This window comes from Lepisosteus oculatus, chromosome 3, assembly GCF_040954835.1.
Source record: "Lepisosteus oculatus isolate fLepOcu1 chromosome 3, fLepOcu1.hap2, whole genome shotgun sequence".
Taxonomy (NCBI): Eukaryota; Metazoa; Chordata; class Actinopteri; order Semionotiformes; family Lepisosteidae; genus Lepisosteus; species Lepisosteus oculatus.
The window spans coordinates 65420611-65435241 of record NC_090698.1 but is presented as its reverse complement, the minus strand read 5'-3'; the positions used below and the strand labels follow the sequence as shown (position 1 = coordinate 65435241).

At 38.1% G+C, this 14631-nt stretch overlaps 1 protein-coding gene across 2 annotated transcripts; it reads right to left on the bottom strand.

Annotated features, from left to right (window-relative positions):
- Positions 1–164: 164 nt before the first annotated feature.
- poli (polymerase (DNA directed) iota) lies at positions 165–14614 on the bottom strand. Of its 2 annotated transcripts, none has more exons than XM_006626646.3 (10): positions 13815–14614; positions 12888–13013; positions 11746–11910; positions 9723–9869; positions 7441–7677; positions 6054–6232; positions 4736–4827; positions 2888–3021; positions 2415–2620; positions 165–1844 (listed from the first exon to the last, which is right to left on the bottom strand). In XM_006626646.3, exons 1-10 carry the CDS (start codon positions 13954–13956, stop codon positions 1122–1124), a joined length of 2151 nt encoding a protein of 716 aa, XP_006626709.1. In that variant the 5' UTR covers positions 13957–14614; the 3' UTR covers positions 165–1121. The 2 variants fall into 2 exon arrangements, with proteins under 2 accessions (XP_006626709.1, XP_015219011.1); XM_015363525.2 differs by having other exon boundaries at positions 13821–14614.
- Positions 14615–14631: the final 17 nt, after the last annotated feature.

The window sequence follows — 14631 nt, the reverse complement described above, 5'->3', positions numbered from 1 at the left end:
TTCTTTTTCATCCTCGCCATCAGAAACACAAAGGAAATGTTGCAGAGTATAACATAAATTTATCTGAGACTCCTCAAAAAATCAAAACTGATTTTCAGAAAGATATTGAAAGTTATATACACCTTCATTTCAAACTGTAAGAAGTGAAACAAGCTTACCGATAGTGATGGTAACAATGTTTAATGATTTAGACTGGAATTAATAACTTAACACCAAACTCACTGTACATCACTCATGGGTCCTGGTTGGAACAAGCTACCCAGTCAGTCATATTGTTGAAGCCAGTTCCCTGGTTCCTTTCACAAAACAGCTGGACGAGATCCTCGGATCAATAAGTTACAAGCACACGGGCCAGATGGGCCAAAAGGCTCTTCTCCAACTGTCCTTATCTCCACCACACAACAGGGCGGGGGGTAGTTCAGGGTGTGGAAGAATTCTCTCCATGCATTATTCCTTTTCCTGCAAGCTAGAAACGCAGCATGTGAAGAAAATTCACGTTCTGTGTTTTTCCCATTAGAAATCAACAAATGCATATGTATCCTCAGACAGGTCCTGTCATAGACAAGCATGTTGCTGGACCCTACACAATAGGCCCGTTTGTTATTTGGTGGGATCAATGATCAAACAGCACTCAAGGTCTAGTAGAAAACGTGTATTTTTTAAATCTCAAATATCTTTATTAAGTATAGTAGCTTAAAAAGCAGAACTGGAATTTATCAAAAATATTATTGCACAGTTATATGGCTGCCCCCTTTTGCAAATTACATATACAAATGTATACCACAGAGATATGTAGTTCAATTATGTTACAATTTCAGCTATGAAACACTAGAACACCCACACAAGCAGTAAAATTGTCTATGTATGCTTAGTGTTTTCACAATTTTATGGCATTTCTATCACTTGAATGCCTAGTTAAATTAGATTATTATATTTATGTTTGTATTGAGACACTTCAATTCCCTGGAGTATTTGACAGGTCTTCTATACCAGTCGATTATCACATTCCAAACCATTTAATCTTGTCCAGGACATCACGCCAGATTAGAGAACAAGATTTTTAACTTTAAATGTACAATATATATACAATACTCTGCACAGTCCGTAATACACCTGTGAGTTCAGCTCTGCTTGAAGTATTTCAATAAGTTGTTTGTCTGAGTGCTTTTAGCTGTAGTAGGTTTTGTGTCTTTGGCTTTTGCTAGATATTTATTGATGTGGATTTTAGAGACTGGTCTTTGCTGCTTCCACTCTGTTAATAACTCCCTCTGTAGCTCTGCAGGCAGCTCGGAGAACACCTTGGGGTCCACATTAGAAGGAAACTCAGCTGTCTGCTTCAGTGGATCACAGTCCATTGGGCTTTCTGGATCCATGGCCTCACAGACGGAAAAGGAAGAGGTGCTAGATTCATGAGCTAGCTGTGGGCTGGGCTGAACAAAGCCAGTTTGACTTTTCTTCTTTTCCTCATGTGAACCAATGGAGTCTGTAGATTTACATTCAGAAGATCCAAGGGAGGTTTTCCTTTTTGGTAGCTGCAGGGTAGATGATAATTCACGTTTGTGGCTGCTCTTCATGACAGGCACTTTCTTTTCTCTGGAAGCACCTAAACATGGGGCAGGAGATGTGCTAGACATTATTTCCCTCTGGATTTCTTCAGGCAACTGTCTGAAAACCTCAGGGTCAACCCCAAGGGGTGGCTGGAAGTCTTTAACCAGTCCAGGCCTGCTCTGCTTCTGCTGGGCTTGTTGTGACTCCTCTCCAGTTACAGCACTCTCACTGCCACATGCTTTTTTCAGGGTATTCACTGTCACATCTGACCCCTGGCCTCTAATACACGACTCGATCTGCAGGAAAACACAGCAAACACTTAACTGCTGGACTGAAGTACAAAAAATAACAGTTTATTATTGTTAGGATTACTTGAAACTACTCTATAGACTGATTTTTACTGTGTGGAAAACACAAAAACATAACTTTTTAAAACTGAAAATATTTATGTTGACTGCTAACTAAACATTTTAAGCAGTTTTGCTTCTGCTTTGATTTGTGTGATTTTTACACTTTTTGGCTTATTTCAGAAGTAATAAAGTGAAGAGCACGCTGTTTACTTTAGTAGTAAGAAAGTGAAGATAGTAAGAAACTGCAGATTAGACAGCAGTTGGATGACACAAAGCAAAGATACCATTGTCTACTTCAGTCTTGGTCTTTATCTAATGATGTACTATTCTTAGTCCCTAAAAAATACTGTGAACCACAAACTCTTGGAACTATTACATATATATTGTCTTGAACCAATCTGTAGACTTTGCTTATTACTGGTTGAAGCCAATACAGTACTGTAATACTTTTTTACTTTTTTATTGTAACAAAATAAATAAAGAACTAAAATAGTACTAAGAACTGACTTATATTACCTTGCTGTCAAAGCTGGGATTGGGTTTCCCATCAGTCTTGTGTGCAAAAAAGAATCCTATTGAGCCTTTGTTGGACGTATAGGCAGACTGTAAGTTACTGAAGCACACGTTTATTAATGTGAGGTGAAACGCTGTCTTTGTGTCGATCATTTTACGAAACAGCTTCATGGCTAGGTCAACCAGAGGAGCTACAACATCGGCAGTTCCTGTTGCAACAAAATTAAAGGAAACAAAACAGGAAAGTGGCTTTACAAGGCTTTTCTCAGTAAATAACAAATAACTACAAAAAACTCATAGACAAGTAATAAAGCCTCTTGGTTTAGCAGCTTCATTGTGTAAACTCCAAACAGTATGGAAATTTCTGCAATTACTGTGCTATATCCGATTCAGGTAATAGAGTCATGGGAGCACAGGCTCTTTGTTTTTTTTTGGTTGGCCAAGATGAGGTGCAATTAGATGAATGACGACCCTACCTGTGGCAATTTTCTGTCTGATGTGGTTTGGAATGGGACACTGACGACTCTCCCGGCTGAACCATTTATTAGTGGTTGTAAAGCGCCTTATGGTGAGACGAAGGGTGCGAGGCTGCCTTCCATCTTTGTACATCCTGAAATGACAGAAAGATGTGGACGTCTTCACTCACATGAGTCAGTGAGTCATTACTGAAGGTCCACATTTCTGCTGTGCAAATGAACAGCAAAACCGATATATTTTATAAAATATGCCTGAATTCAACTTGACATCTGTGTTTTTCAGTCACAGATATGAAAATGACAAGTTTCTCCTTCCAAAGCAAGGCTTGAAATGCACTGTCTGAGCACACAGAAAAATGACAAATTAATAAACAGGCTTTTGTATGTATTGGTTAACCCAAACTGCAGAACCAATGTTAAAAGAAAGAATCGGGGAGTCTCCTGTAGTTCTATTTTACATTACAGAACAGCACAAAGAACAACTGGAAAGATCCCGGAAAAAAAAAATGTGGGGTTGTAGGACATTATGGCGAGTCATAGAGTCAAATGTTCTCATTTTAATTTTAACATTCTTATTGGGTTGTGAAGTCTACTATAGGATTGCTCATGGACTTCAAAACTCATTATGGTCTTTTTCTCTTTATGTCTTGGACCCTCTTGACTGAAGAGCCAGGAGCTGCTCCCTATCTGTAGACTGATTGTGGTCTGCACTCTGTAATCTGAAACACTGACTTTTCTTGCTGCTTCTTTTTCATTGTTATCAATATAATGATCAGATTGGATCTCCATCCTTTAAAATGCAATAATGTACTTATCATACACACTCTTTCATGCTTCCCATTTAAAACCTGCAACTGCTGGCTTGTCTTGGAGTTTACTCTCTCTCTCGTTTCAATTCTTTGTGAAAGCTGAATTAGCCCCTCTAGAGTGATATGTGTGAAATAATGGGTGAAACTGATGCAAAATGCCAGCAAGACAGCAATAGTTGATTGCTATTCAGACTTGCTAAATGAATTCTCTTATACTATATACTGTAAGTTAATACAATTATATATATCTAAAAGCCTTATGGTTCACTGACAAATAATACTTAGGCCTACAACATTTGTCTTCCTGGTGTTTGTCAAATACATCTATTTCTGTTATATGTGTTTGTTTGAAGTTTTGATGAACCAACTAAGAGGTCTATGAAGGAGTTTTTAATTAATTCTTGAATATGGTTTAAAATCCCCAAAATACTGAAATTAATATTATTATTACATTATTACATTACATTATTATTATTAAATTAATCTAAAAAATAATTATGGCCTCAAAGAGACACAAGTGTACATCATGAAAGAACTATATACTGTACTTCTATACAGCTTGGCCGTTTGACAGGAAACTCGTGTCCAATGACAGGAATGAAGTAGGTCACTAAAGGACAGGACTGAGGCACATTGGCAGAATAGCAAGTAATGATCAAATTACATTTGCCAGTTCTGTACCTGAATTGGGCAAAGACAGAAGACTGCATGCTATCCACTAAGGACATTTAGCAAGAACAAAATATAAATAAACACTAAACTTGGGTGGATATGTGTGTAATGGGATCAATATCAGAAGATAAAGTGGAGTTTTGGCCAAGAATATTATAAGAATATGCATAACTTACATACATGTTACAAGCAGTACTACTGCGCAAAAATGGTGAGTTGGACAGAAAGTAGGATGATCTAATGTAAACAGCTTACTCAGTCTCTTAACACACGGACAAAGAACACACATGATTTGCTGTCAATTACTTATTTTCATATCCAATCATTGACTGGATGATCTTGAGTTTTCCATTAAAACTGCAAATACCTTTCTAGTAGGCTAACCAAAAGATCCTCAACTTTCTTCGAAACCTCAGATTCCGTGGAGACTTTCTTGAAGGAGTCTTCATCACTTAGAGACTGAAATTGAAGAAATACACATGGAACTGTCAACATTCAGAAGTGGTACCTTTTGACTTAATTTATTATCTGCTTTCTGTCAATGAAGAGAGAGCACGTCTTAAGGGGATGGTTTTGGAAGTCCTCGCTCTCACTGCATAACTGACAAAATCTGAGTAACTCTGAGAAAGGAAGAAAGCTTTAGTGTATACTTGTGTATACTTACGTTTCATTAATGCTATGAGTATAAGGTACTAATGCTATGCTAGCTGGAGGTTTGGGTAATCCTTTAGGAAGAATTATCCATTTTAAAAAATAAAATATATGCTGTAATAAAAAAATACTGTACATTACATATACTGTACATTACAAATACAAATAGTATAAAGCAAGATTATACATATTCCCTGTCATACAATTGCTAAAAAAATGTTATAGACATCTGGGGAAAGTAATTCAGACTCTCTTGCACATCGATGCAGATCTGCAGATTCGCTGTCTATATACGCTGCTTTCTGAGAGGATGAGAAAGGTGAAGCAGACTACCAGCGAGAGCTTCTCTGGTGAAAAAAAGCAGTCAAAGCTCCTCTACATCCCCTTCCGTGGAACAGAGGAAAGACGTCAGCAATCAACAAAAAACTGGCAAAGCTCCAAAAACATACATAAAGTCTCATTCGTACGTGTAAATCAACAACGGATTGAGTGTAAATGTAAAGTTTAAATGTACAATACTAGACTATATGCGTTTTGTTTCATACTATATTTTATGGAACTGTTCTAGTATTGTACTAGAAAAGGGTTTGTACTAGAAAAGTACTGTGCTATACTTGTGCTGTACTTTGATTGTACTAGAAAAGGTTTATTCCATGCTGAAAACAGAAGAAAGGAAACAACTTTTCGGTTGTGGAGCCTTCTTTGGGTGCCAGAGCAGAAATGTTGCGTTTCTTTTCTTTTTTTTCAGCATAGAATAAACCTTTACTTGTTCCTTTGCAGCCTACGCATGCTGACGCAGCTTCCTACTTGAACTAGTATTGTACTATGCTTAAAGGTGACACCCAAGAAAGCATTTACCGATAAGCTAAAATTACAATGTTGTGAACGTATCTCTATAGAAACCACGTTATAATGACCCGGGGCCGGCGTAATTTTTAATTTCTGACCCCTGGAACCAGCTGACAGCACGGAGGTACCATTGTACACTAGTCCCCAGGGATATGTACGTCTCTTGACAACGCTGACAGGCATACCTGCGGGGGGCCTGTGGGGGTGACAGGAGCCTCATCAATACCATGGCTCAGGCTGTGGATTCGCTTGGCTGTGGCAGCTCCAAACTCTTTCTCCAGTTCGGTCAGGGGAAACAGCTGCAGGTCCTCCAGGCTGCGGAGCCCCAGGGCTTGCAGCTTCTGAGCTGTCCGATACCCCACTCCTGCAATGCCAGGAGATGACAACAGTCACCTGCAGTCTCGCAGTGCTCTCCTCCTTTCCATCCCAAAAAAACAACAGAAAACAACAACAATCGCAGACAAGCTAAACCTATCGATCTGAATTAAGATGCTTGGATTCTTATTCTTGAATTGAGTGTGATGTGCATTCTGGTAGCGGTATGATTTGCCGATTGGGCTTGATGGTTCCACACACCGGTTTGGCTGGTAGTTACTTTTTGCAATACCAGCACAACCTTGATTTTTTTCATTAAGGTATAGCTAAGTAGCAGGTTTGGAGTCATTGGTCTTCAAAATACTGGGATGAAATAAAACGTAAACCATGAAATTTAGGTCACACTTAGCATGAAGACACCACGTTACAATTTTGAAATTTAATTGATCTAGGTCAGAAGAGAAACGAAAATATTTCATACAACCAAAAAATGGTGATCATGCTGAGCAAAGCAAGGCCATTTTTTAAATACGGACACACTAGGATGTTTAAAGAACCATTTTGCTAGTACATGGGTTCAACATCTTTCAACTGATCTAATCCTTCCTAGCCCCAGATACCAAGCTACTAGCATAAGAGCCCCAGAGAAACAGTGGGCCAACATATTAATTCCAGTGTTACCCAGGGTGGTTATAAAAATTTGGCAAGACTCATACAGGTGTGGTGCAGAAAAAGGGCAAAAGGTTTGCTAATTATTTTAGTTGAAGTGGATCATATAAAGACAAAAAGTACAAAAAGCACTGTTTGTATACAGGGGTCCCTGATAAATGGTGGGGTTAGGGACCTGTGAGTAACAATGTTTTTTTGTAGAATTTTCCCACCAAAAGACAATGTAAATATGGAGGGATGGGGACAGTAAGAGTGAAAACTTTGCCCATGTGTTTTTAAAGAAGGAGGTTAATCCCATAAGGATCAATTGAGTTGGGCTATGGACCAGATTTAAGAGAGATTGAGAGATTTTTTTTTAAACTTTGCTCTTTACAGTATTTTGTTTTCCATTGCAAGAACAAAATAATCAACAAACCAGGTTGTTCCTCAAGGTCAAGTTCCTCAATTCCACAAAAGACATAAATGTGAAATGACACAAAGGGGGGTGACTTATAACAGGGATCATTTGTCCTAAACATTTTCTGTCCTTTAATTGAAACCTATTATTTTTGCTGTACATTAAAACACACTGAAGTTTCCATTTCTTACCAGGAACCTTGCTAAAATGGCCCAGGCTGCTCATCAAGTGTGACGTGCTTTCTGGCAGCAGTGTGGTTTGCTGGTTGGGCTTGAAGGTTCCACACACCAGTTTGGCCAGTAGTTTACTTGTTGCAATTCCAGCACAACCTGTAAGTCCCAGTTTGCCGTGAATGGCAAGTCTGACCTCTGCTGCAATCTGAGATCCTACAGCCAGCCTGATGTGGTCCTCTATGTTTGGGTTTAGAGCTAGACAAAAAAAACAGTGAGTCAGGCACCTATATTCTTTTCCTCTTACCATTGCAGACCATTCTTTCACTACACTTGCCAGAATACTGAGACACCATGTAATCCAGATGAAATATAATAATCAATGTAAGAGATGATTTCATGTATTCATTTGATGATATTAGAACAAAAAACATATACTTTTTTTGAACCTAGTGATATTGAGGGACCATCCAAGGCACCTAGTTTAAAGACTCATCTATTTAAGTGCATTTCAGAGTGTAAACGTCAGCAGCCAGTTACATAGTCCTTTGAGGTAATAACTATATGAAGTCTGCGACCCATCTCACCAAACTGTGTAAAAATCTGTGATGCCTTGCAAAGCCAATGCTGCAGCCTCATTGAATTTGTCTCTATTCTAGAGACGATCTGACTTTATTTTTTATCTTCAGCAAGTAAAATGCATGCACGGGCATCACACTGCAACCCAATGAGTACGGAACCATTTTCTTCTACACAGGCAGACAAAATGTTTCTCTAAACTTCTGAATTCATGCTGCTGCTGCTGTCGTCATTAGTTACAGTGTCATTAAAGATGGGTTCTAGAGGCGTGCCTTGTGTTCCAAGGCCCTCACATTATCTCGACCACGCTTCACAGATGGGGTGGTATTCTATAGAGCATCTGCAGTTTATTTCTTTGTACTGTCACACTTTAACCTTACCATCATTTAGGTAATCTGGGTCCCTCATCTCCATTAAAAATTGTTCCAGAATTCTTCTGGCTCATCTTTGTACCTGAGAAAATGCTCAACTGGCTTTTTTTGTTCGTAGTGTTAAAGACAGGGTGGCATTTAAAAGTGCAGCTTTTGTAATTCTGCTGTCTATCTTCTGCTGACCGTGGCTTTTAATATGGTCACCCGTGGACCTTGTTGCTGGTGATTTTACTGACCGTTGTTTTCAAGTTTTGCTTCACAGCTCTAATATTTATTGACATTAACAGCACATGCTTTTTCTTGGCTGACCCGGTCTTCCCTTTGTGTGTTGTGTATGTGGTAGACAAAGAACGTTTTTCTCAGTTCTACGTTTTTGAAAGCTCAGGTTCGAATTTCAAATAGCCAGAGCACGTGTGATTTTTCTGATCTGGTTTCTTAATTGGGGTGGCAGGGTGACATTGCTGCCTTGCGGCACTGGAGCCCTGGGATCAATTCCTATCTGTGTGGACTTGTAAATCCCCTGGATGCTCCAGTTTTTTTGCCACAGTCCAAAGACATATTAGTAGGTTAACTTCTGTCGGGTAAAAAATTTTGTGAGTGTACGTGCTTCTGTCTGATTGTTCCCTGATTGGTGTCCTGTCTTGGGTGTATCCCTCCTTGTGCCTGTTGCTTGCTGGATAGTCTCTAGCTCCCCTGCAATCCCGTACTGATAAAGAAAAATGGATGGGTGGTTTTTAAACAACCAAATCAGAAATATATGATAATCTTTTTTGGCTCCAATCTAGCAACAAACACCTGTCTGTCAAAGAAGTTATTAAACTGTTAGCATAACTGGTGGCTACCACTTCTGAAGATGTCTGTCATTTGATATTATAGGAGATGTTTCTGTCAGTATGGAGGAATGCAAAGTATTCTTGGGTTTTTGTCCTGCTTCACAAAGTGTTCACATGACCTATTATCAGCTGTTCAGCAAATTCTACTAACGTTATTCTTTGTTTGACCACAATTCAATGTGGAATGTTAAAGTTCATTCAATTAATTCTTTTCAGATTAGATTCCACAAATAATATTATTGAAAGTGGGAGGTATTTTTTAAAAATATAACTAGTCTTAACTTCAAGACTGTGGTATGCAAAGCCACAACAAACATCCTTGTAGACGGCATGGTGTCATAATAATCAGCTTGCTGGATAAAATGATGTTGAAGGTTATGTTGTTTACCAATCTACTTCAAATAAAATTAAAGACACACAAAATGTTTGATTTAAAGAACATAAATTATGATTCTGTACACCAATTAAAATACAAAAATCAATTGAGACATGCAGGATAGTCTGAAAAACGTTGACTTACGCTGTTTGTTGTATATGTTACCATTCACTGTCAAATCTGGAGATACGGATGCCTGTCTAAGTTTCTTCTCTACCACTTCTGTAATGTCCACAAAGTTTTCATCAAACCCAAGACGCTCCACTAATGAGCTATAGCCCTCCAACAGTTCTGAAGAAAAAAAGGAAAAAAAGTCCATAACATTTTAGATATCCTGGAAAAATTCAAGATAATTTAAGGAATCAAAGTTGACAGATGACATTTATTTATTTAAATCAAGTTGTGTGTGGTGTCTTAGTCTCTGATTCAGTTGAAGACAATCAAACATGTCAAAGATCTAAGGTAATGTTAATATATATGATTTTTTAATAAAAATACACTCAAAACAAACAGTATGTTCTAATTGCTCTGCAAATTTAAGCCAATAACAACTTTTTTTATTATACTTAAGCAACCAGACTTTATATGGCTAACTGGACCTACAAAGGTAAGGATACCGATATAGTAGTGTATAATTAGTACAACTACATTACCAACAGACTTAGAGATTGCTGCCTTAGCACTTAAACACTAACTTGACTTGAATTGTGTCCTGACAGGACAGGAGGGTTTTGTGTTATGAAAGGGAATCTGAGCAAAACACTTGACCTTCCTTAATCTGAATAAAAAGCATCTTTCAAGCATGAATAAAAAGATAGTGCCACTTCAGTGCACTTAACTTTTTTCATTTGAGCTCGTCTGTCTTGTGCTGACTTGGTAAATTCAGGATTCTCCGAAGAGGAATTTCAGCATAAGAATCTGAATTGTAATTGTACGAAGAATTCAAGTATTTGCTGGAAATCACAGGTAACAACAAATACTTCCCTAAATCAGTAAGCCAGAAAATCAGAAGCCACTATGACTTCTGGAGGCTTCAATACACCCATTAAAAGAATAAACACATCATCAAATAGCATCAGACTGTAATAATGGAACTCATTAGTAATGAGTATAAATAGTAATTTAAATGACTATGAAGGGTTGTCCACAAATTTTTAAACACGAGTATTGTATTTTGCTTTTAGTTTAATTTTTATTTACTATAAAATCTCAGAAAAGATTGGATCACTATTTTATGCATTTCCTAATATTATAACTCTCCTGCACTGAGTGATATTGTAAGTACGTTTTTCTCAGTCAGTTGCAACATGTCCCAAACTCTGCAGACTGACTTCATACCAACCCTTGGCAGCATACCACTCCTGTACTTAAGTCTCTACACTGGCTGACTATATGGACACATATTCAATACGTGACTTTTAAGGTTCCAGTTTATGCTCATTCCGTCTATTTGAGGCTGGGCCTTTGCTCACTGTACCCAGGATACAACTCTCTTCAAATCTAAACTCTAAACTCTTTACCTGGGCCTATGTCTGATGGCCCTACATTATATCCTGTATGTTCCTCTTTAATTTGTTCTTTTCATTTTTATTATTTGGTTAATTTTTATTGTACCTTTTTTGTCTGTTTCTTTATCACTATGTACAGCATTCTTATATAATAATAATAATAATAATAATAATAATAATAATAACAACAACAACAACAACACAGAACCTTAAGCGATATATTAAGGTGGGTAGCTGCGTCAGCATGCGTAGGCTGCAAAGGAACAAGTAATAAATAATAATAATAATAATAATAATAATAATAATAATAATAATACAGAACCGTAAGTAATATATTAAGGTGGGTAGCTGTGTCAGCATGCGTAGGCTGCAAAGGAACAAGTAATAGGTTTAGTCCATGCTGAAAAAAAGAAGAAAGAGAACACAACGTTTCGGCCGTGGAGCCTTCTACAGGTGTGAAGAAGAAGCCACCTGAGGAAGGCTCCACGGCCAAAACGTTGTGTTCTCTTTCTTCTTTTTTTCAGCATGGATTAAACCTATTACTTGTTCCTTTGCAGTAATATATTAAGCCTGCTATAGTAAAAGATGGCACAGCTTAGGCATGATATGGCTGTTGTGTAACCTTGTAAATCATTTGAATGAGAGGAAGTGAAGATTACCTGTGACCTTGTATGACATCTCCCTGTAGTGTGTGAGATCCTCCCCACTGATTAGAACCAGCTGGGGACACTTCTCTTTGGCATCTGTTACAAACATCAGCTTGTTCACACCACACTCTCTGGCCACATAGTTACTTGTGACGACAATATTCTTCTGTTGGATGCCTAAATACAAGAGAACCGTTACATAGCAAATACCAGCAATTTCCACCTTGCTCACTAGTATTCTTTCGGCAAACCCAGAGTCACATCTCAAATACCTAACGGGCAGCTGTGGTACTGTAGGCTAAGTTAACTGTAACTGTTTGAAGCCCAACCCAGTGATGGGTCAGCTCTTTGGAAAGCAATGCTGCCAACATCAAACACTGTCCGCACTTGAAATAGCAATGTCGATCCCAGCCTGAGTCCAAGTTCAAAGTGTGTGTTCACTACTTTCGTCTCGCAAGAACCCTAGAGTGTCGTATCCAATACATGCGTAGCACACCAATGGTTACGCATTTTTGAAAGGGCACCATTTCAGGGTCAAAATTTAAGCACATGAAGAAAAAATGAAGACACTGAAATGACATTTCTACATGACAAACTGAGTTGTACCCCGAGATGCAAAACTTGCCAATTGTTTCATCATTTAAGACCAAGACAAGAGATTTAGTTTACATGTCTTGCTGGCTTTCCAATATAGCTCTGTTTGCCAAAACCTGCTGAAGTCGTCTGAAAGGTTTAATCAGCCTTTCAAAATCACATGATGAAACAACTGCACATGATGCAAGACTCCAGCTGATATGGTGAAAGTCTTACAGCTCCTCTCAAGGAGTACCACCTTACCACAAGAGAAGATTTTTTTTTTCCTCTCCACCTTCAGCACCCTGAGAGTAAATTGGCAATGAACGTGGACTGTTAGGTCAGGGAAGTTTTCTAGCTCCATCTCAATCAAGTTTAATCAATCTTTATTTTTTGTAGCCCTTCTTGGTAAACATTATCTTAACCTAAAACCTGTTGTATCCTCCTAGCCATAACAGGGGAACGACAGAGTGGTTGAACAATAATAAGACATTTTTTAAAAATGTTTACTCTCTTCTTCCACAGCACTTTGACACAAAAAGCAACATTTTCACCTTTTTAAAAATCTGATTATTAATTACCTAAAGGCTTGTGTCGTAGCTCTGGATTACGGATCATTTCTACTTGAGCATAGAAACAGTCCAGATCAAAATGAAGAATGACCCTCCGGTGACGCTGCCCTACAGGAAACCACCTTTCCTGGGCTCCTGAAACACATAATGGAATATTTTTCTTCGATCCATGTTCAAGTCACAGCAATGAGAATGACGATCGGATCAATTAAAAGAGAAAGACAATTTTAAAGACACTCGTATATTTCTACAGCCTTTAGATTTCTCTAAACCTGCTTTAGAAACAACAAGATTTAAAAAGGTGTTTACTGCAAGCTGTCGTGAAACAAATGCTACATTAAAAATAATAAGCAGCCGGAGGAGAAAGGATTAAAATTAATAATATACAATAAGGGGGTTTGAAAACTGTTTTTACGCAATCCTATTTTCCTGCAATCATTGCATTCCTAAATGCTTTGCTCTTTTTTTTTTTTTGCCATTGCACTTTAACGGAACATTTCCACTGCTACATGGAAGTAAATATAAAATATCACCTTTAAAACCTTTATAGCTTTCGGATGTGTACCTTTTGAACGCAGGATCTTTGCCGCGGTTTATTCTGAAAAGTATCACGGTGTACACCAAAAACTTTGTGCCTGAGGAATCGGCACCAATTGGGGGCACGTTCACCATCTCTAAAGTTGTTGACTCCGTGCATAGAAAACTTTTAGATGTTTTACTCTTATTCTTGCAAATACTGCATTATTTCGAACTAATGCTAATGTTAAATACAACTGTAAATGGAAAATATTTAAATACAATAAATACAATTCAGTTTTTTATCCACAATAAGCATTCGTCCCATTTCTTATTCTGTTTTATTCTCAAAATAAAGAACCGCAATTTCATGCTCGGAATTTGTGTACAAATGAATGCTGTAAAAGGTATTTTCCTCACCTGTACCTGGAAGGATTGAAGAAATAACCCCGCTGGACGTAGTAGAAGAGCCCTGTTCTGCTGGATCCCTACACATCCAATCGTCGTCATCCTCTTCCTCGTCGCAAAATAAGGAATCGTCATCAGGATTCAAGTATTCCATGGCTTTACATTCACTTGGAAATCCAAACGTGAGACGAACTTGAGTACGTCTCTGCACTCAAGCATCTGCTTCCCTCATTAACATTACACTCAAATTGCGGACAACCATAACATTGCCCAGAAAACGGGACTAGTAGTATTCGATGGGATAACACCCTGTGTCTGGTTAAAAACAATTTCCAGTTTTAAGAAGCTGTTTTGAATTTATGATACATGTATAGTTATTTTAACCAATCTCTTTGTGAAAGACAAGCAGGGAAAATCATTATTGCTTTTTATTAATGTATCTAAGCCGCTCCCCGGCTTGCGTTAAATTTAAAGACAATTAAGGCCCAACGGAATCTTACAAATCGTAAAGAAACAAGCAACAAGACTTAAACTTGAAAAAAAAATCAAAACACCACTACGTATCGTGTATTTAGCCCTGGCTCTTGTAGTACTGCTTCTGATGAATCACAGTCGGCCTCTGCCACACGAGTGGACTAGAAACAGTGACCCAAGTAAATAAAACATCAGCAGCATTTAAAACACTAAATTACATCACGATATGAAAGATCTATAAAATCTCATGAAAAGGCGAAATCATTTGGGGGGTGTAACAATTCACAACAGTTTTAATAATTAAGAACTTCGAGGGAAGCCTATGAGAGGCCTAGCTCTGGAGAGGCGGAGCTGC